Source organism: Dermacentor silvarum, chromosome 3, assembly GCF_013339745.2.
Source record: "Dermacentor silvarum isolate Dsil-2018 chromosome 3, BIME_Dsil_1.4, whole genome shotgun sequence".
NCBI classification, from domain to species: domain Eukaryota; kingdom Metazoa; phylum Arthropoda; class Arachnida; order Ixodida; family Ixodidae; genus Dermacentor; species Dermacentor silvarum.
Window position 1 is genome coordinate 220,050,883 of NC_051156.1, and position 22,110 is coordinate 220,072,992.

General features: G+C 42.2%; 1 protein-coding gene across 1 annotated transcript in view; it reads right to left on the bottom strand.

Annotated features, from left to right (window-relative positions):
- The window catches only part of LOC119446708 (protein KIAA0100-like), an 85,893-nt gene that overhangs the window by 11,270 nt on the left and 52,513 nt on the right, over positions 1-22,110 (bottom strand). The window contains exons 29-39 of the mRNA XM_037711226.2: positions 21,486-21,584; positions 20,298-20,564; positions 17,811-17,907; positions 17,595-17,691; positions 12,704-12,850; positions 11,497-11,744; positions 7,161-7,370; positions 6,602-6,871; positions 5,401-5,593; positions 3,985-4,131; positions 1,150-1,443 (exon numbers count right to left, since the gene is read on the bottom strand). Coding sequence (XP_037567154.1) covers positions 1,150-1,443; positions 3,985-4,131; positions 5,401-5,593; positions 6,602-6,871; positions 7,161-7,370; positions 11,497-11,744; positions 12,704-12,850; positions 17,595-17,691; positions 17,811-17,907; positions 20,298-20,564; positions 21,486-21,584 — 2,069 coding nt within the window. The remainder of the gene's footprint in view (positions 1-1,149; positions 1,444-3,984; positions 4,132-5,400; positions 5,594-6,601; positions 6,872-7,160; positions 7,371-11,496; positions 11,745-12,703; positions 12,851-17,594; positions 17,692-17,810; positions 17,908-20,297; positions 20,565-21,485; positions 21,585-22,110) is intronic.

Consider the following 22,110-nt stretch of genomic DNA (forward strand, 5'->3'; position numbering starts at 1 on the left):
GGGACAGGGAAAGTGGTGCGTTCCAATTGTGAGGATTCAGTGCTGCATAGCAAGAGCGAGGAGCCCCGGTTGCATCATGCGGCATGGAAGAAGAGGAAGAACAGTACAGTGCCAGCAGAGTCCTGCTGGCTTGAGCTTCAGGTCCACGACTGCCCCGCATTGGGCACCAGCATGCGGAAGTCATGGCCCCAAGGCCTCCCACACACACTGAATTGCCCACACAATGAATAGATTTTTTTCAAACGACAACAAACATACAACCGTAAAGTTGTGACAACCACAGTGAGCAATGTTTATTAATTCAGGAGCGCATCATTCAGATAATGCGATTCAAATCAGTGATTTAAGCAATATACAGTTGACTTCCATTTATTCGACTCTGACGGGACTGACGAAACTGATCGAATTATCCGGCGGATCAAATTAAACAGGATGCAGAAAAAATGACAAATGATACCGCTGATTCATTTGGTAGAATTCTAATATGCCCCAAAATCAAACAGTGTGCCTGCTTTCTGTGTGTCCATATTAGAAAACTAACGTAGAAATGACAATAAAGCCCCTAAACAAAGTAGAAATATAACTCGATCCCTACTTTTTAGCAAGAAAAATGGGCAAGGGTCTAATATGTGTTGCACAATGGCAGCCAATTTCCTAAAGTTGACTTCGCCGTAAGCTTTTTGAAGTCAGCTTTGCCGGCATTTGTGTTTATGGTAAAGCATATAAACGCCCTGAAGGCGGTTCTCGTATTGTGTGTATGTAGCACCACGCAGGCAATTTTCGGCCCAATTTTTTTGAAAAAATAAAAAAGTGCATGTTAGAATCGTGCAAATATTGTAATCAGACATTGTGAGCTACGGTTATTGCTTGAAAATCTTTCTAGGGCAGGCCGAAAATGGGAGTTTTCGGTGCTGCCAACTAAAAGGGCTGCTATTGGGGTCACCAAAAGGGTCAGGCGCGTGCGTGCTGACTGATCAAGTTTGAATTATCCAGCAAAGGTCAATTTCAGGATCGAAATAACAAAAATAATTAACGGAAGTCTACTGTATTCATATGTTTGATGAGCTTTGTTTCCCAAGTTTTCAGGCACTGCATACGCTATCACTTAATAGAAATAAATCATGCAGAAGTCAGTGTTGGATGAGTTACCAGGGGTGGAACCTCTTCCAGAGCTTCCGGGTCGATGTTCTCACCATAACTGGCATAAAAGAACTGGCAACCACAGCGCGAGATGATTCGCTGAAGTTGAAGTGGTGCTGTGTTAGGGTCTGAGGCCCCACCCACTGTGCTGCTGACCACACCTCCAACTCCCTGGCCACTGCCCACCAAGTCAGCAGGGGCCTCAATCACTGTCCACGAGCGTTCTTCTATGTTGTCCACTGTCAGCCACACTACACCATCATCGGAGGCGCCACGCTCCCCAGCGTCAACCGTGGCGTAGTACTGAAGCGGCAAAAGGTCAGGGGAGATATTAGTGACAATGCAACTGACACCTACAAGGAGCCTATACTTTATCAGCCATGCTTCAGTGTCCCACTGAAATTTTGTGGTATCTTATTTTAAAGCATTAGCTTTTCTTCACTTGTTGCTCAGTTTTGGTGTTGTTGGTGCCGTCCGCAGCAAAAGAGTTGAGCGAGAGAGGTTAGAGAAGTAACACACAATTACCAATCTTCAGCCTCTGCTGTCATAAAGCATATACAGCTAGGGCTCAAATGCTTCCTTGCTTACATTTTTGGAGAAACCTAGACGCCCATTGCATCGCAAAGACTATTGGAAAAACAGTGGCTGTGTAACAGTTAGTGAAAGTTTTTATCAAGTTTCGAGAAAGGAGTGTTCGATCATGTGACGCAAAGCTCAGTTCCCTGTAACATCACCAGATTGTTTTGCCCTCTGTGTATCATGGACTGCAGAACACACCAATTGTGCCTGCTAATTACTGGCACGGCACAGTCATGTCTCGCTTTTCCCTTCATGAGGCAGTGCCAGCATGGGCATTTGTCCACAGCGTCGCGTTCAACAGACGGTGTTTGCAGAGGTGCCAGCGACGGTGGTTCGCCCAGCTGTGCCAATGTATGCTTAGAAAGCTGGCGAGTGCTCAAACATCAGATAGGAGCTTGTTATTCAGGGAAATATCAACACTTGCAAAAAGACATACAGGATCTTAGGAATGTCAGGGCTTACATAAAATAATTTCAATAAATACGTCATTTGATTGAAATAAGTGTGGGAAACAGAATTTTCTGCCATGCAGGAGCTAGTAGACAGCAGCAGACAGCAAAATCAGTTTTGGCCGGTATACTGCAACGATTCTTTTCATTAGATTATATGTATATTCCTTTCTGATCATCCAACACTTACGGTATTTTCCGGTGTATAAGTCGCATTTTTTTTCTTAATCTTTCGTCGGTGCGTCTTTAGAACGATGCGACTTACATAGTTGTTTTTTCTTCCCCCCGGAAGAACTGCCATCAAAATCGGATTGGATGCTATGGCCACGCGAAGCGCATTGGGTTGACCTCCTCTGCCACTTATTTGCTACGAGTTCCGTGCGTGCTATCGAGGTACCGGGTTCTTCTCGTGATTGAGTTGACGAGCGCCATGCGAGAAGAACGGAGCAGCAACGAAGGTGGCGGCAGGCCGACCGCAAGTCGACCGACCCCAAAGTCGTCGCGTCTGCAGATCGCTTTCAAGATACGGCAGGCGCCGCTGAGCAAACTACGCAGTTGCTACCACAGTACAAGCCGCATCCCCTCCCTCCCACACTGCCTTCGCACTTTCTTCCCTTGTGGGCGATTCGGCTCACATCGCACACTTTCACTCGCACATACGGCATACGGCGTGCAGGAACAATGTTATCACCCTTGGACTTTATACGAAACATCACAGTGACCACGACGGCGAAATGCGCCTGGAGTGCCCATATCATTGCTATCGCAATTACATAGGAGTGCCATCCGTACACTTGCGCGTGAGCGTTCACGAAGTGAAACGTCATTAATTTTTTTAAATTGTTTACCGAATGAACAGGTGTGTCTTATACATCGGTGCGACTTATATACATATTTTTTTTTTTTGGAAGAACTGCCGTTTTGAGGGACGTGCGACTTAAGCAAAGGTGCGACTAATAGACCGGAAAATACGGTACAACCAGTTGATTGTGCTGGTAATGAAGTACCGTTCAGACCACTGATGAATCTCGAAAAGGAAAAGATTTGGAATAGAATTGTTACATTATTCTGGCCCTGAATTGTGCAATGGCTTTCCATAAGTAAACATACTCCCATGGCCTTCAGTAAGAAGTGTTACTACCCTGACTTCATAACTTGCATCTTCTTGTGGGGTTCAGTGAAGAGTTTATTGAACTAAGCAAAAGAAGCTAGATCAGAAGTATGAATCTGAGATGCCTTCACAAATGTTACCTAGCAGCTTCTGCAGTAATTCATGAATGCTATATTTAAATGTTTGCACAATTTCTCTGAATAGTATCTTGGGGCTTATACATATTTTTATAGTGCCATAAAAATCTTCAGCCTTCACTGTAAAAAAATAAACTGGACCCAACAAAATTTAGCAATTTGGTAAATTTTAAGAAATCTAAAAATAACATGTACCAACTTTCCACACACGCCTGAGAAGACAGACAGTTTTACTATCCCATGAAAATCAGCAGCATTCTGAACTAAAGATTCAGCAGTCCGGATGCAAGTAGCCCCATGCTATATTTTGCATATAACATGCATATAACATATTGTTGTATTATACTGTTATATTTTGCTATGCCATAATACCTGTACAATGCTACACCATGCTAGAATGCTTTGTGCTGCAATGCATAAGCCTCCTACCGCACTGCACCCTCCTATGTGCTGCACTGTGGGAAGCTGCATGCTATGACTGTTTAACAACTTTTACCCTTTGTAGCTCATTTCATTCCCCTATGGCCGTTGCGCAGAGAGGCTTTGTGATGAGAGGCAGAGCACCCACCTGCATGCACTCAAGAGATCCCATCCAGGTGGTCTTGGAGACAAGCGTGTTCTCCTTCCACACGGGTGTGTGCACTCGCTGCAAGATCTCTGCCTTTGCTGCACTGACTATCACGTAGCCAGATGTCTCACAACCACGCAGCATCACCTGAAAAACGCAAGGAAGTTGCAAAACTCAAGAATGCCCTTTAGACTTCAGTCTCTTCTGGTAGCACAGTAGGATCAAGAATAGGGCTAGCTAGCGCGAGACAGTATTGTAATATACGTAGTTGTGACAGCACACTGGAAGGATGACTGGCAATGGGGAGGGGGAGATTAGGAGAGGGGAGATTGTGTAAAGCTGGCAAGCAGAAAAAGAAAACGAACAGGACACACAAAGCAAGCAAAAGAAAAAATAACAGGACACACGGTTCATTTGAACAAACTAATTACTTTTATCAAATATTTACCGCTGTTTGCTGACCTTTCCTGTGTGCTGCCATTGCAAATAATGATAATTAATAATTGTAATTGTCAGAAATAATCAAGCGAGTGAGAAGTGATGATGTCATCATCATTAAACTGTTTATGGAACAATGCAGAAAAATGCAGAATCACTAGACATGGCCTCCGAGGTCACCTACAATGCCATGCAGTGTTGCAGGCACTGCATTATGCTGATTTCAGAGGTCATGTATTAGGCCATGTATATATGGCATTGTATTCGATGAAGGCCACAACTGATTCGGTGCTGCAGCAATAACAGACTAAAATTCTCTTAGTTGTGCAATTTAAATGCCAGCCTTATAATTCAACTATGACTTCATGATCATGTGCTGATTCAGGTCACCTACATAAGAGCTGCTGAACCTACTGGCTTTCTTGCTAGTGGCTAGACCAATGGCGGTATTTGCGCTTGAGAATTGCAAAGTCTAATTTCTGAGAGATACTTTCCTCAGCCATAAAGCCATACAAGATGGTCAAGATCTGTGCACACACAGTCAGAAATAGTACAATATTATCACAAACTATGTCATGTAGCAAACATCATACAGTAAGCTGTGTCATTTGAATGCAATCGTACATTAAAAAAAGTTATTCATTTACAATATAACTTGACCAGGTCGAAGTTCGAGACAAGAAGTGTTGTTAGGGAATGCTACTTGCAAGCTATACATTGCTAGTAGGTCCTTCCTAGAGACCATTATGCACAAGCTGTTATTGCTGCAAGAATAGGAATGATGTGTTCTCCTATCTTACAGGAGATGCCTATAGGTCACAGGCTCTCGTCAGATGTGATTAAAATGACGATCACATGATAGTTTTTTTACCTGCCAGCATGATAATCAAACCCTAACTGTTCCAATTAGGCTATAACTGCTGTTAGCTATTGTGACAAAATTACTGTCGCTAGCAGGCTATTGTTGTCCAGACTCACCTGGCTGTTAACTAATTCAACGGACCAATTTTTGTGAAGAACGTCATCAGTCTGGCAGGCAGCAACTCCATGAAGCTGTTCTTCCTCAGCAACTCCCTCAACGTCTTCCGTGTACACTGTTTTGGGTCCGGATGATTCTAGTTGCTGAAGCATTGACACAGCTGGTGAAGTGCTCTTGCGTGATGGCCGGGGACTGCAGTTTACATAGGCAAAGCACCTTGGTTGAAATAGAGGACCTTTGCATTCTTTCAGCCATACAATGTCTGATGCTATGTTGTTTATAGATGAAGACTAACAATAGAATGTGAATTGATAGCTCTACTACAAGCTTCACAGGCTTCTACAGCCTGTAATGCAACCTGTAAGGCAAATAGCAATGTTTATAAGAAAAGAGGGTGGAAAGAGTTTAAATGGTATGGTCTCATTGTCATAGAAGAGATTCAGGTACTACTTCAGGAATTCAGGAAATAAAAAATTCAGGAAGCCTAGTACCCATTGCAGTAATCCATCAAATTAAGGATCAGAAATGAGGACATAATATTCGGGAAATAAAGGAATCTTTAATGTCTGCATTTTAGTTATTTAAAAAATAATTAATAAATTAGGTTTAAATAGATATCAATATAAGTTGCACTAGAGCCGCATCAAACAGCTAGTGAACAAGCTAGAGCTGCGAATAACTCTAGATATAAGGGCAAGTGGGTAAGTGTGTTTTGTTAATATATGGGAAGGGTCAGTCTGCAGGAGGCACAAGTGTTATTTAGATGTCTTTCTAAAATAGCAACTAGAGCTTCATGTGATGCACTATATTATTATCATTTTTGAGTGCTTGGTTTCGTACAGATGCAATAAACCAACAAGCTTGAGTCTACAAGACAATTCTAGATACTGCGACAACGTTTTATTCTGCGAATCCTTTATTTCCACAAATTTTACTGAGTGATAATTTTGTCAAATTTATGAACAGATAAAGGGTATGCAACATCTAAACATCGCACTGCAGGCAAGAAAAACAGTAAAGTTTATCATCCAGAAATAAGGCAGCATCTTTTCACAATAGGACCTAGGGACATTAAAGGACCTTGAAGTAATTAACCTCTTCATGTACTATTAAATGTACACAAGGGAAGCTTTAAAAGTCCCACCCAAAAATATTTTGGAAGCTCACGTTAGCCCTTTCTGACATGAAAGTGAGCCTTGCCTGGGACGCAGTTCGGGTGAAGTCAGAGGCTGCCCATCAACACGGAAGCCCCTGAGTGCCTCTGTTGAGAGGTTGCGGCGGAGTAGTTTGGCATCGACGTAGCTGTCAAACAGGCCAAACACAACGTCCCTGTTATGCTTGGTCCAGGCCCCCTTGAGGCCGTGCACAACTAAGAGGTGCACCGGTGTGTCCTCCTCTGGGGCTGCGGACACACTGCCCCGCACCTTTGTCTCCCGTCCATAGGATACTCGGGCCACACTAAGGAAGTACCTGAAAGGGTCAGTTAGATCTAGTATTTCACCTTTGTTGCTGTAAAGAAGGTTCAAAGCCATGTTTTGCCTGTGACTAAAACACAGTGCCAACTTAATAGTAAACAAACAAACAGCACATGACAGGATGTTTCAGCTTTCACTAAGCAGCTACTACTAATCAGTGATTACCCTGTAAATCAATGACAATGAGAAACCTTACAAAATCAATGTGATAACACGATTTTAACGAAAGTGCCCTCATTTTATGAAAAAAAAAAAAAAAAACACTACGGATGTACAGAACTCACTTGCGCTGTGGCGGCAATGGAGACGGTGGCAGAGGTCTCTGGCCAGATTCTCCATCCACAGGAGTGGAGCCCCCAGAGAGTTCGGCCCCTGAATCCGCTGTGGCTGCTGATGGGTCACCTCCAGCTGCCTCTGTGCTTGCATTGTAGAGCCAAACTTCACTGTCGCCCAGCTCGCAGTTCATGTAGGACACAGACCAGTTGGCACGTGGCCTGCAGTCATAGCAATCCATCTCATTTTGCCACACAGGTATGGCCCACAGCTGTTCATTAAACAAAGACTACACAATGGTAAGTCTTTGCCACTTGACTGACATTGCAAGGAAAGGTGCAGAAAACAGACAAAAGCATTGAAGTGTTAGGAAAGCGAATGGAACAAAACTGGTGAAAGCTTGTAAACCTTAAGGGCAACGATGAGAGCTGATTAAAACAAGTTGAAAAATCCATTCTTACTGGCTAGCTTTCTTGCCTGGCTCTCATGCTTAAAGGGAGCATAAGAAACAATACTAAAGTAACCTGCTTATTCAAGAAAGCTTTGCCAATGTCTGGCACATGCAAAACTACAACCTTTTCCCGTAAAGTTCCGAGAATGAGTCCATTAAAAAAAATGCGTTTAACATTGAAATCATTTGTGCAGCACCCCTTCGAAATAGTCTCCTTTGCAGTCTATACACAGCTTCCAATGCTTCTTGAGGTCTTGGAAACAGTTGGAAAATGCTTCTTTTGGCAGGACTGTCAGCTCCTTTGTTGTGGCATCTTGAATGGCCTCCACGCTCCCCATACAGCGACCTTTTAGGGCTCTCTTCACACGAGAAAACAGGAAAAAATTGCATGGGGAGAGGTCAGGCGAGTATTGCGAATGGGGAAGTACAGTAATGCTTTGCTTGGCGACAAATTTGGTCACGCTGAGAGCAGTGTGCAGCCTTGCGTTATCGTGGAGAAGGCTCCATTGTCCAGATGTCAGGGCGATGGCGTCGGAGTGCATCACGCATGTGTTGGAGCACGCAGATATAAAACTCTTGATTCACCGTCTCCCCTTGTGGGACGAACTCGTGGTGTATGACACCTCTGGCATCGAAAAAAACTATCAGCATCATCTTTGTTTTGGTCTTCTGTCGCCGCAGCTTTTTTGACGCCAAAGAGCTTGTGGACCGCCATTCGGCGCTCTGCCTCTTTCAGGATCGTATTAAAAGCACCATGTTTCATCTTCAGCAATGATGCTGTCGATGAATGCAGCATCCTTCTCTGCCTCGGACAGCAAATCAGCGTTCACCGATGCCCGCGTGTCCTTCTGGTCCTGTGTGAGGGAGTGCGGCACAGGTCTGGCATTCAACTTTCGTTTCCCCAAGTTCTCACGCAAAATTTGGTGGCATGTTGTGTTACTAATGTTGAGAGCATCCGATAGCATGCGGACTGTAATGGTGCGGTCTTGCTGTACGATCTCCTTGATCCGAGCCACGTTTTCATTCCGTGAGGTTGCAGGGCACCCCTGCATTGTGTCGTCTTGCACCGACGTTCTCCCCGAAACGAACCTCTTGTGATACTCGAAAACTCACGCCCGCGATAATGTCTCGTTGCCGTATGCGTCATGAAGGAGCTCATACGTCTGTGTGGCCGTCTTGCCAAGCTCCACACAGAATTTTATGTTTAGACGCTGTTCGAGGTGGACGCCCATCTCTCCACATTCACTCACAGTAGAATGCGCCGCAGACTAGTGACGCCATATTTTTCTACATGTAGTGCCATCTAGCGACTGCTACAGCAATTAACATAAATAGCTCAGGTTGCACCACCATTTGTTTTGGGGAATAATTTCTAGAGAATAAAATAAATCAGTCTCGAAACTTTACGAACAAAGGTTGTATGAAAGCACAATTTCAGATTCTTGTCTAGATAAGTCATATTTGTGCAAAGAAAACTGTGTTAGTTCTGCGCTATGCATGGCCACTTGAACATGGTCAACTAGAAAATTTTTCCTGCAACAGCACATGGGGAATGCTTGTCAACCAATGACTTTAAGCATGGTTATGGTATGACATTTGAGTTGCATGCATGTAATAGAAGATAATGGAAGCATAGAACTTTAGGCTGTTTCTAGCTAATGATCATCCTTACCTGAAGCAAACCGTGTTTTTTAAACCGCAAAGGTTTTTCAAATCCAAAATGTTATTTAAGGTTAGACTGCAGGTTTACCATGACTCTAGAACCAGTCAGTCACAGGAGCTTTGGATAATAGTAAATGTCTAATAGTTTATATAATATTTCAAAGCGTACGCTGCAATGAGCTAAAATGATTTCAATTACAAAGCGGACGCCAATATAGTGTGATAACATAATGCCAGATTATCTACTAGCCTCACTCTCCATCAGTTTTAGGCTGCATGTTATGCACGAACAGAAGCAGCGATTCATACCTTGGATTGTGAGATGGATAACTGCATTTGCAGAGGAGGCAGCACAAGAGAAAAGAGAGCACATGCCAAAGAGTGGTCACACATTGCAATTGACAGAAAACAGGCGACACACAATATTGGTTTATTCTATAGCACAAATGGCACAAAATTTGGCACATTCACTTAGCCAAATTTTGGTTCACAATGTCCATATTCGAAAAGAGAGAGTGTGTGTGTGTGTGTGTGTGTGTGTGCGTGTGCGTGCGTGCGTGTGTGGTTTATCCCTTATATTCAAGAAAACATAAAAAAATGTGTTCTGAAGAAGATATTTCTCAATATATACAGAAGATTTAAATTCACTGAAGACATGACTACCAAATGAATGTAAAGTACAAAATTATATTCATTGATGTCAAAACAGGGCAGTATGCAGCAAAATGAGCTGATGCACGATTATTTTAAGCAACGAAGCAGAAGAAAGTGTGGCACGGATGCGTAGGACGTGTCCTTGGAGATATTGGTGTAATCTCGTAGGATGAGTAAAGCTTGAGCTTAAAGGGCTGAATGAATATAACATGAGGGAAGACTTAAAAGAATGTGGAAAAAATGAAATAACATTAGGGCAACCATCGGTGTGACCTTCAAAAATAATGTTTTGGACTTGTGCGGCGTACAATCCAGTGCAGCAATGCAGAGTAGTGCCTGTGTGGGCCAAATGATAGTTTGCACTTCTGTTCTCCTTCGTTATACTTTAGTTAGCATAATTTCAGATAGTCACTCCTACTTAGCGCAAATGAGAAAGAAGGGGGTGGGGGGGCTGTTTGGTGATATGGCTCACTGGTTGAGCTTGCCATATTTCGAAGCATGAAAGTGGTAGGAGAGAGAGGCAAGAACTTTTTTGCTTGGAGTACAGTTCTGAATTTAATACAATATACTTTTCCAAGTTGGCAATTATATAAGAAGAAAAACTCCTATGGCATTTGTGCAAATATGTAAATAATGCAGTATATAAAATATTACGTACATTTTCCCCTCTATACGTTAAGTGCACACTGACAAAATTATCCGAGTACACAAGATAACAGAGGCAACTGCAAGGCTCGCTTGTGAGACATGACTATAGCTAGATGTGACACAGTGCACTCAATCAGATAATAAACAGGCGACTATATTAAAAGCACTACATGCAAAGTACATATGCTTTTTTAAAATTCTTCCAACTGAAATGAGATGCTCTTTCTTTTTCATCAACAACTGGTCATGTCCTTTTGCTGTGGTCTGCAATGTCAGACAGAACTGCATTGGGAACTAGGCAACAAGGCTTAGTTCTTGGTTCTTGGTCACTGATTATTTGCCACTTATAGTACAGCTAAAGCCCTGGTATCTGAGCTATGCTCTACTTTTTACTTAATCCATGGATCCAAATAACCAGCACATGTGGCTTATAAAGCTGCGCAGGGGGTGTGCTAGAAGACAAGGACAGAGTGAGGCACACAAAGACACAGAGGGGAGCACTGCTGCATATGTCTTCATGTGCCTTACTCACTCCTTGTATTCTAGAACATTTCCTGCACAGTATGAATTAACAACTCACCCAAGAAACAGGATTCCTTATGGATCTGCTGGTGGGAGAGTTTAGATAGACATGCATGTCGCATGATTTTTTCTGGCTCGTCGGAAACCCATTGTGCACACAGATACATGCGGCTCAGCAGTAAAAACGTTGCCTGGCCAGTGCCAATGCATGCAATTAACATGCAAAATGTACCATGCAGGTCAAGCTTTCAACAAGTGTGGTGTTACTAATAACTTGGTAGCGTGTGACCTCCAGTTTGTGCATGTCGTGTTCAGCATGTAAAACATGATGCAAGTTTTTGCAGCAGAACCACTGCACTGCTAGCAACCATAGTCACTATACAGCGCAGCACTGTAGGTGAGAAGCTCACCTGTGCAGTAGACCATCACGCAGTGTGTCGAACACGAGGCTGTGCTCAGAACTGAGCTGGATGCGACCTGCCAGCAGTTCGAAGCCATGCTGCCGGGCTAGTGAAGTCCAGTAGCACACCTGGAACTTGTGCAGAGCAAGTGAGAGCTGTAGCTGACGTACGTGTCGTGTCAGCTGGCTCTTCCGTGGTTTCACATTGCCAAAGAGACTGCCTCGCCGTGTCAGCTTAGGAAGGCCACCTAAAATGGCCTGCAGACGGTAAGAAAAAATCAACTGAAGTGAATACAAGTGAATATGGTTTTGTAAAAAAAAAGCATGTAGCACTTGTTTGCGAATGCAGATTTGCTGGAAACTGACATTCTTATACCACTGCTAACACATTTAGTTCTGGAACAAGCAGAACAGTATGCTTAGAAAGCAATGTAAGAAGTGTACTAATGAATATATATGGTCAAGAGCACCACACCTCAGTTGCTCAAGGTGGCAGAGGGAGGGAGGAAACCCATATAGAAAAACTGAGAGGTTGACCTACACTCTAGTTTGGGCCTGTAAGCTCAAACGTGCACCTTGTACTTGTTGCACTGAGTGCAATAAATTGAGCAATATAGAGCACTTCATTTGGTTCTGCAATTGCGCCTCTTTTGAAAGGAAGAGGCTTCCAGGCAGCACAAATATAAGAGGGTTCCCTCATGAAGAACATGCTGAACAGTTAGTTCTCACAGATAGGCTGCAGATAGTGCGCAAGGACGTGTCACACATTCTACTCACATTCTTGTGAGAGATCGAGTTGATCAACATATTCATTACACGGAAGGAGACACTCAGGTGTGGCAACTGCCAGTCAATCCTGCCGAGCTAACTCTGCCAGTAGCAACATCACTGTAACCACCACCATGCTGGCCTGGAGTAGACTTGGGCTGAACTTTTGGGTTGTGTTGTGGACACCACCTGTTCTTGCTTACTGATACATGTAGTATTACTATTTTCAACATTCACCACACTTGTTTATGGGAATTTGATATGTCAAGCTGAGTATTTGCCGACTGGCATTATCAAACAGTCACTATTTGAAATGTATTTTGTATTTGTCCAATCTCTCACTCACAATGTTGACAAATAACAGCACACACACAAACAAGAAGCAAACACTTTTCTTTTGCACTGAGAGAAACATTTATCTTGCCAATGAAATTATAATGTTCAGTCACCTTTAGTCCTTCCAGCCACTTCAGTGTAGAACTAAAGACTAGCAATGTTGGGATAGAATCTGCTGTTTCCAGGGCTACAGATTTTGTCTCAAGAGATACTGACAGGTTCAAGTTCTGAGACCGGAATGCCCGATAGCTGTCATGTTCCTGCAAAGTTGAAGCAGAGATTCTGTCAGCATACCTAGTTGTTATTCAACACCATAGGAGATTATACTCATACATACACATAGACCTTCTAGGAGAGCTACGCGAGTTATTTTTAAACAAGGCTTAAGAGCAAGCTTTAGCTCAGGGCCAACGATTTCCCTATTCAAATGCATGTAAAACACTGAAATGCTGTCACGAGACAACCGCTGCACCGATTTGAATGAAATTTGTTGCACTTGAGAGAGAAGGTTAAATTGGACTTAGGAAGTTGAGCTTGGATGTGCGGCTTGAAACTTTTGTGAAAAATTCCAGAAAATTCGCAAGGTTAAGGAAAAATTAAGCACGATGCTTACGAATCCATAACTCAGCATCAAACACAGATATTGCAGTTCTGTAAACTGCATTTGTTAGCACATCTTAAGCAGATAAACTTGATATGTAAATTTACAGTTTAGTTGAAATTGTTAAAATATTTACAATGGATTACAAATATTATTGGTATTTGTATTATTTCATAGCGGTGCATAATGCATAAATTTTGTCTGCTTTAGATGTATTATTAGGTGTAGCTTACAGAATTGAGCTATCAATTTTTTATTGCTGAGTTACGAAGTTGTAAACTTGATATATGAGCATTTTTTTTTCAATTTTCAAACAAGAAATTTCTTTTTAAATTGGTGGCCTAAATAAAATATCCCCTTCCTACAGTCACTAATTGTTTGTTTGTTTTTTCTTAGTGCAGCAAATCTAATCAAATTTAGTGCTGTGGCAGCCAAGAAAAACAATTTCTCCATTCCCATGCATTTAGATAGGAGCCTCTGAGCTGAAGCTTCCTCTTAAAGTGAAAGACAGTAAAAGCACACAAGAAAGTAAATGATGAGGCGGGATGTGTGGAAGTATAAATGGTAGCAATAACAGAAAGAGAAAGAAATAGTTTTCACATTGGTTCTGCAGGTACAGAAAATTATGTGACACTCTCATCAATACAACTCCATACACAATTTATTCCATACAAATTTTCACACACATACTTTATTCATATTATTAATTTGTTATTTTTTATTTATTTGGAGTACCTTACAGGCCCACAGGGCATTGTGTAAGGGGGCGTTAAAATCCCAGCAAGGCATACACAACCAGATAAAAAAGAAAAAGTACAATATATGGTATATAAAATTTGAGCACATAATCGCAGTACAGAAGAGGAGAACAAGCAATGCAGAAATAACAAGAAGAAATATGGTACACAGTTTAAAGCACACAATAAAATGAAAAGCGCATGGCACATGGATAAGTGCACAATTCATCAAAGCATGTCATAGCACGATGTAAGGCAAACAAAATGTAACAAAAAAAGGAACCAAATGCTTAGCAGGAAATCAGGAAAGAAAAAAAAAAAAACACTTCAAAATATGAACTGAGACAGGCTAAGCGACGGCTTCAGCGAAATGTGTCATAAGTTCGTGATAGAATGTATCAGGATTAGACAGAGATGCGATGCTGTCTAGTAGGTTATTCCATAATCTGATGGCTCATGGAAGTGCCGATGAATTAAAAGCTAAAGTATCACCATAGATCCGTGTAAAACTCAAATGATTATGCAATCTTTTGGACGTGCGGGATGGGACATTGAGGTGAAAGAAACATGATCTATTGGAGTCTACATACTCGTGAAATAATGTTAGTAGAGCGATGTCACGGTGTGTGCCTAAAGATTGGAGAAAAAGATCAGTTTTAATCTGAGTGACGCTTGAATGGTAGTTATAGTTTCTTGAGATGAATCGTGCGGCCCTATTTTGGATGGATTCTAATGTGGTGACCATGTTGTTATAATAGGGAGACCGAATTGTAAGTTACATACATACATACCTGCACTTACAATTTGGTTTACTTACATCTTTAACTTTAACTAATGATAACTAGATGCACAGAAAAAAATATACACCATATTTTCCAGACTAAAAGTCACATAATTTTTTTTCCCCGAAATTTTCATCAGTGCATCTTGTACAACAGTGCAACACACGAAGTGTGTTCAAAAAGAAACCGAACTTTTGCTTTAACACCTTTACTGCTTATGGTACAACATTTTAAGTGCTGTCCCCTTCAATGTAGTCCCCTCTACTGGCAATGCATTCTTCCCATCTTCCATTTTTGTTAAGCCTCCTGGAACGCACTTTCTGAGATGGCGCGCAAGGCTCTTCTCGCACTGTCCTGGATCTCCTCTACGGTTTGGAAACGAAGTCCTTTCAAGGTGGTTTTCAGCTTGGGGAATAGAAAAAAGTCTGCTGGGGCAAGGTCCGGAGAATATGGTGGGTGGGGCACAACAGGAGTGTGGTGTTTCGCTAAGTAGCTGCGGACAAGGAGTGACACGTGAGCCATGGCATTGTCATAATGCAACATCCAAGTCTGATTTTTCCAAAATTCAGGCCTCTTACTGCGCACAGAATCTCTCAAACGTGCTAGGATTCCCTGGTAAACTTCTTTGTTTACCGTCTGGACATGCGGCACAAATTCACCTGGACATGCGGCACAAATTCACCATAGTCAAAAAACACAACCAACATCACCTTCATTTTTGACCGACTCATGCGTGCTTTTTTGGACAAGGAGAACCTTTGGCCACCCATTGCGATGACTGCACTTTTGTTTCAACATTATAGCCATAAACCCATGTCTCATCGCGTGTTATGATTTTCTTAAGAAAGTTTTCATCGTCATTGGCAGCGGCGAGCAGTTCCTGACTGATTTCAACACAGGTCTGCTTCTGTTTGTCAGTCAACAAACGCGGCGCGAATTTTGCACTGACACGACTAATCCCAAGTTTGTCACTCAAACTTTCATGACATGATCCTACGCTGATACCCACTTTGTCAGCGACTTCTCGTACAGTCAAATGACGATTTCCACGAATCACAGTTCGAACTCTCTCGACGTGGTCATCATCTATGGATGTGGAAGGTCGTCCAGGCTTGGGATTGTCACTGACCGACATTCTTCTGTCTTCAAAATGCTTGAACCAATCGTAGCACCGCGTGCGACTCATACACTCCTCCCCGTATGCTTGGCTAAGCAACTGAAATGTCTCTGAAAGTTTTCCCAAGTTTGTAGCAGAACTTCGCACACACACGCTGTTCTTCCAATTCCTTCATTGTCACTTTGGCATCAATCCAAAGAACAGCTTGTTCATGTGCTCACTTCAGCGGCTGTAGCTTGCCAACTAACAGTCAGAGCAAAACGCGGTAAATGGCAGTTTGTTGTCTAGACCTGCCACTACATGCGCTCAGTAGACGCAGCGCGCTCCCTCTGCCGGTTGGCGCACTATTTCAAAAGTTCGGTTTCTTTTTGAATGCACCTCGTATATAGGCATAAAACCATGCACACTGGTACGACCAATATGAGCTCTCTTCTTGTTCCCGAGCACGCCACACCACAGAAGCAATGCCAGCGACATGCCTACAATGTCTCATAAATGTTACTCAGAGGCTGACGACTGTGAACCAGCAATTCCACCAGCTGAAGTAGCTGAACTTTTTGACTGCATCGGAGGATGAGGCCTTCGATGGCTTCTAGTGAAGTGCAATAAATGTTGGTTTTCTGCGCCTAAGAGGAGTCTTGGTTGAATTTTTATTTTCAGGTAGAATTTGCGGTCATAAAAATTTTCGTTCACAGAAATTTAGTGTCGGGTCATTCCACGCCGAATGTCCCAGACCTTACACTCGACCCTCTGTGATTCCATTCGAATAATTTCCGTGAATCATTTTACTGCACTATTTGTCCTCGTGAACTATTTTTGCAAGATAAAAATTTTTTCACTCTTTCTTACAGTGATGCAAATGTTGTAGTGGTAAACGAAACCTAGACTGAAAAAAAAAAAAAAAGGTCGCAAAAATACAATACTACAGAGAGCGCCTTACAAATCTGCTAGAAACGAAATTGCGCTTCCGTATTCCTTTTCATTCGTTTTCTATCAGCCAGCAGAGTTGTAAGGCTCTCTGTGTAGTATTGGATTTTTGTGAGATTCTTTTGCCACCATGGTTTTGCCCACCACTCTATTATTCACATCACTGTAAAAGACAGCAAAATGTTTTTCTTGCAAAAATAGTTTATGAGGACAAATTTGTGCCACAAAATGATTCACCAAAACTTTTTGGAATGCAATTGGAGAGGGTTGAGTGCAATGTTGGGATGTTTGGCGTGCAATTATTCTTCCCCGGAATGGATAAGTAGGGGATGTGCCATGAGTGTACAAGCATGCATAATTCCATTTCATTGTGCCGGCTGAGTTAAAATAGTTGCGTCTTAAACAGCAGTGCCGTCTTATATACCAATTTTTTTTTCTTTGGAACTCGTGAAAAGTGGGGGGTGCCACTTATAGTTAGAAAAATATGGCATATAAAAAGGTACCAGTGAAATCCAGAAAGAAGGAAAAAAAGGAGAGGTAAAAAAAAAAAAAGAAATAAACTTGGACAGATTTCAATTTACTTCTTGCTGGATCTTTCACTATGATGACATGCTTATTAATGTGTTCTTCCTTGAACAGAAAGACGACGGGTTGCAGCATTGTGAAGAGAGGCACAGCAGCAACAATCCTATATCCAACAATTTTTAGTTATCCTTAAAAACACAAGTCCACTCAAAGCACTCATCATAGATAATTGATGAGAGCAGCTAAGCGCTTTCTCACACTGAGATACACAGCCTCCAAAATGGCAGCAAGCAAGGAAGAAGAAAAATTATTTACCTGGTTGCTTGAGTACTCTGGTATCTTGTCAGGAGCGCAAGGTGTGATGCTATGGTGGTCATAAGGGTTGCCCACACAAAGCCAATTCATCTTGATGCTAAGCAACAATATAGGAAACTACAATCACACACAGTCCATGTTCATAAACTGAAGTTGCAAACAAACAAAAAACTATTTACCATTCGATTTTGACTCCTGCAATGGCCCCATACTCACCTTATTTTGAGGTTTGGAATGTGAACCAAACGGCTGTCGTTGTACCGAGACGCCGTGTGCACATACATGCCCAGGTTCCCTTTCATCACAATCTTGCCTGAAAGAAAAAAAAAAATTATAAAAAAAATAACACACCATTATTCTTCAGCTGCTATTAAAAATGAGGGGTAGTTTTCACTATCATGAGTGCTATAGAAAATTTAATCTATAATGAGGAATTACAGTACATTTCAGCAGGGAAGTTATTCTCGCACTTAAATAAAAAAATTCAGAAGTATCAATTCCTTAATTAACACTGAACAACATGGTGAAATGTTTCCACACCGAAGTGCTTGTGGAATAACACCTAACTTGCCGCACTACTGCTGCAGCCTTTACTGTTTTTTTTTTTTGTTGTGAGTTTCCTACTTCCATATTCATTTTCTTTTTGGCATACATTTTATACTGTTTGAAATAAAATCACGATTTGAAAGACCAGCACTGCACATACAGTTAAACCTGGATCTAACGAAATTGACAAATTCCCGAAAAACTTCGTTATAAAGAGGATTTCGGTGTATGCAGGTTCGGCACGAAAATTCGGAAAAGAAACGCTTACCGTATGTACTCGATTCTAACGCGCCCTCGATTGTAATGCGCACCCGTTTTCCGTGACCAAAAGAGAGGGAAAAAAATCCTTTACAGTACCACGCACATCATGCTTTCATACAGAAATACAACTATCGCTCAAGATTTACTCCCAATACATTAAAGTTGCGATGAACAAAGAAGTCCCAGTTTTGCACGAAAGACGAAGCATCGATTGCGACAGCAAATTAGCAAACAGCTATACGAAGTAAGGATAGTAGTTTTATCGGTCATATAAACTTGTAAACATTCGCTGTTCAACTAAGTTGGTAGACTTATGCCTAAGCACACGTACTACAGCACAGGGTCGAAGCTACGAGAGCTAGGCTCGAAGTGCGTAGGAGGCGGCCATATCGAAATGCCGATGGCGATATGGTAGCGCAAATTTAGGGTCGTACTCAATTCTAACGCGCAGGCAATTTTTGGACCCATTTTATCAACATCTGCAACATCACTGGAAAAGGAGAGCACCGGCTTGGCAGGCTAGGCCAGCTGCAGCAAGCAGCGGGATCAGGTTTGAATGAAGCGAGGGAGAAAAGTCACGCTCGCGGCGGCAAGATCGCCGGGTCGAGGGATGCAGGATGTTATCCGCCTTGCGCACGCTCGCAACGTGCACTCGCTCTCGCCTAGCAGTCGCCGTGAATTCGAGCGCGCCAAGCGCGCCTCCACTGCTTCGCATTCCGTCGCGGCGGAGAAGGTGCTTCCGGTTGCTGCTCGCGCAAAAATGACAAAATTTGGGGCGAAATCTCTAGGTTGTCGGCCAGGAAAATTTGTTATTTCGAGGGGGTCTCCCGCTGCCACTTCGTTACGTAGAGGTCTCAAATACATGTGCTTCTATAGAGTAATGGCGGGGAATAGAAAAACTTCGCTATATCCAGGAATTTGTTACATGGAGGTTCGTTATAAGCAGGCTTAACTATGTTTAGTTTTCCTATTTCTCTATGTTCGTACTGTTTTTTCTTTTCTTTCTCCATATGGCAGTATTAGCAAGCCAAACTTTGAATGTTCACTCAGTTTTCTCAGTTACCAGCTAGCTGTTGAGCACAATCTACATGTGGCAAGTTACGTTAATGATTAGGTTACAATACACAACAAAGACTCTTCACAAAAATGTGGGTTTCAAGTAGTAGCAGGCATAGCCCTGTTCTTTCAAAGACGGTAAGCTTTTTATAATAATAATAAAAAATGAAAATCAACAGTGACACAGTGCTGTTACAAGCTGCTTTTCGATGTGGAATTGCTTGTATAAGCAAGCAACTTGTTGCAACTAACCAAAGACAGTGCTGCCTTAAAGAATCACACAGAGAAATAATAAGTCATTATTGAGCGATAAAGTATTCTTTCAAAACAATAACTTCGTTAATTTCGTGGTAATAAATTGATTATTAGAAGAGAATTTGAAGGTCAGAGTTTCACTTTTCTAAATTTCATGACATATTTTTTCGTATTTGAATTGTTGTGGCTAAATAAAAGTTCTTGAAACTTGCTGAATTCAGTCTATGGCTCCTCTGAAATGCAATGCAGTCCACCTTTACCAATAAAAAATTAACGAAGGCTGAGCAGACACTGCCCAACTGCATGACATCACAGTGGGTTAGCGCGAAAACTTGAAGGCAACATCGCTGCCCGTCTTTTACTGTTACGTCTTTTCTGACTTTCCAAGCCTCCTCTCATGGCAAGAGTGACTATTTCGAATTGGAGAATAATTTACTCATTATTTCACTCTTCAGTGCCCATTAATTGCTGCTACTTTCCACCAACAACAAAGCAAGTTATCCTGTTCTCTCAAGAGAGTGCACAGATCTAGTTTCTGAACTTTCTTCGACAGAAAAGGGCATCCTCTTGCTCAAGGTTTCATACCGTTTGTCCAATCCACAATAGCGTCGCTCCAGGACACTTCAAAGAGTTCGGTGTCATTGTTTGGGTCTAGAGACACATGCTGGAAAAGGGCCAGGTGTCTCGCCGAGACAGTCAGGCGTCCATGGAGCAGGAGTCGTGCCTTGTCCCACCAGGCAAGTGCTGGACTCGGGTCGGCTGATGGGCGGCTCACTTTCTCCATGCACAGGCTGACTTGGGCCACGATGGCTTCCCAGCAAGCTCCATATGTCATGCCCAGGTATCCCAGGTCTGCATGCAACACACAGTCACGTAGAAAATGTCATCCAGACAAGTAAATAACCTACTACATTCCCTAAACAGAAAGTGTGCTGGGCAAACGTTGGAAGCTACAAGAGGTCTGTGACACCAGGCAGTGGCCAGTGAACATGACAGTGTGCACAGCAACCAAGTAAGGATGGTTCATGTTGGGCTACATCACCATACTCTTGCCATGAGAACGTTAGCTTCTCGTTTCAATTAAATGTTGCACAGTTAACAAAGTACAAGTAATTATTTCATTTACAAAATACCGCAGATTTTACAAAGTCAACTTGGCATCAACAAAAGGCAGTTTCAAATGTAATAATTAAAAATGAAGAAAAATAAACGGTAAAAAAGGCTGAACAAACACTTTCGTATGAGCAATTTAAACAATCACATTTAATAACAGCATAAGAAGTTTTGAAGTGCTTTTGTAAAATCTTTGGCAAATATGACATGTTCTTGTAATTTGTTCCCGCCCTTAATTTAAAAGCTAGTGTAAAACATACCCAGCATTTTTATGATCACAGCAAAAAAAAAAAGAGAGAAACAACAGGTTACTTTCAATTTAGCTTCATTTTTATCCTACAATGGAAATCAAGCTTTCTAAGTGAGTAAGTTAGTAAATATCCATTAGTTTGATTTGGGCAAAACACTCATAATTACTCTATGCTATCCAATGAATGAACGTAGAGCTTTGGAAAAATTTCATAAAGAAACACCCTTATTCAATCGAAGCAATTTGTCTGTGGACATGCTAAGATGTATGTGCGCACCCAGGACTGATAAGCGAGTGATGCACTTTTGCTTAAGCTTGGCCAGAGAGCACTGCAGCCACTTTATAAAAATTGCACACTCAGATACCAGACTGTAGAGCTGTGTGTAAAGCATAGTTTTCACATTACTCACCCCAAGTCAAGTCGTGATAAAATTTCAGGGATGGCATGCTTCTTTGCACAGTCATGTTCCCCCATGGTGCACCCACTTCAACTGTTGAGCTCCGTTTTGCTGCAAGCATGTTTTGCAATTAGCGTAAAAGAACTCAATAACGTAGCACAACTATAACAGATGTTAATAATAACTGAAAACAGCACAATGCAATGTCTAAGGACATTGGTTGTGTCCTTTTATTATACCATTCACAATAAATCCATTTGGTACAGGATATAGCTGACCGCAGGGCTAGGTGGTGAATAGGTATAGTAGCATAGATGACAAAGGGCACATAGGTAAGCGTCCTTCGTTTTCCCATGCCACATCCTTTAAAGTGAAGCTTTCTTTGTCTCTTCCCTCGACTTTTCCGCTACCGCTGCCACTGCTGCTGCTGTCGCTGTCTTGCACGCAGCATTGGAGGGTGGTTGAGAACATGTATAATCTCCATGGTAAGGATGCAGGAGAGGCGAGTGTGGGCCATTTTCAGCGAAAACTTCATGGGTGTCGCGACAATGCCCTCTGGAACTCTCTGGTCATTGTCACAATGCTCTCCGAAACTCTCTGGCCATCGACACAATGCCCTCTGGATGGCTGTAATTAT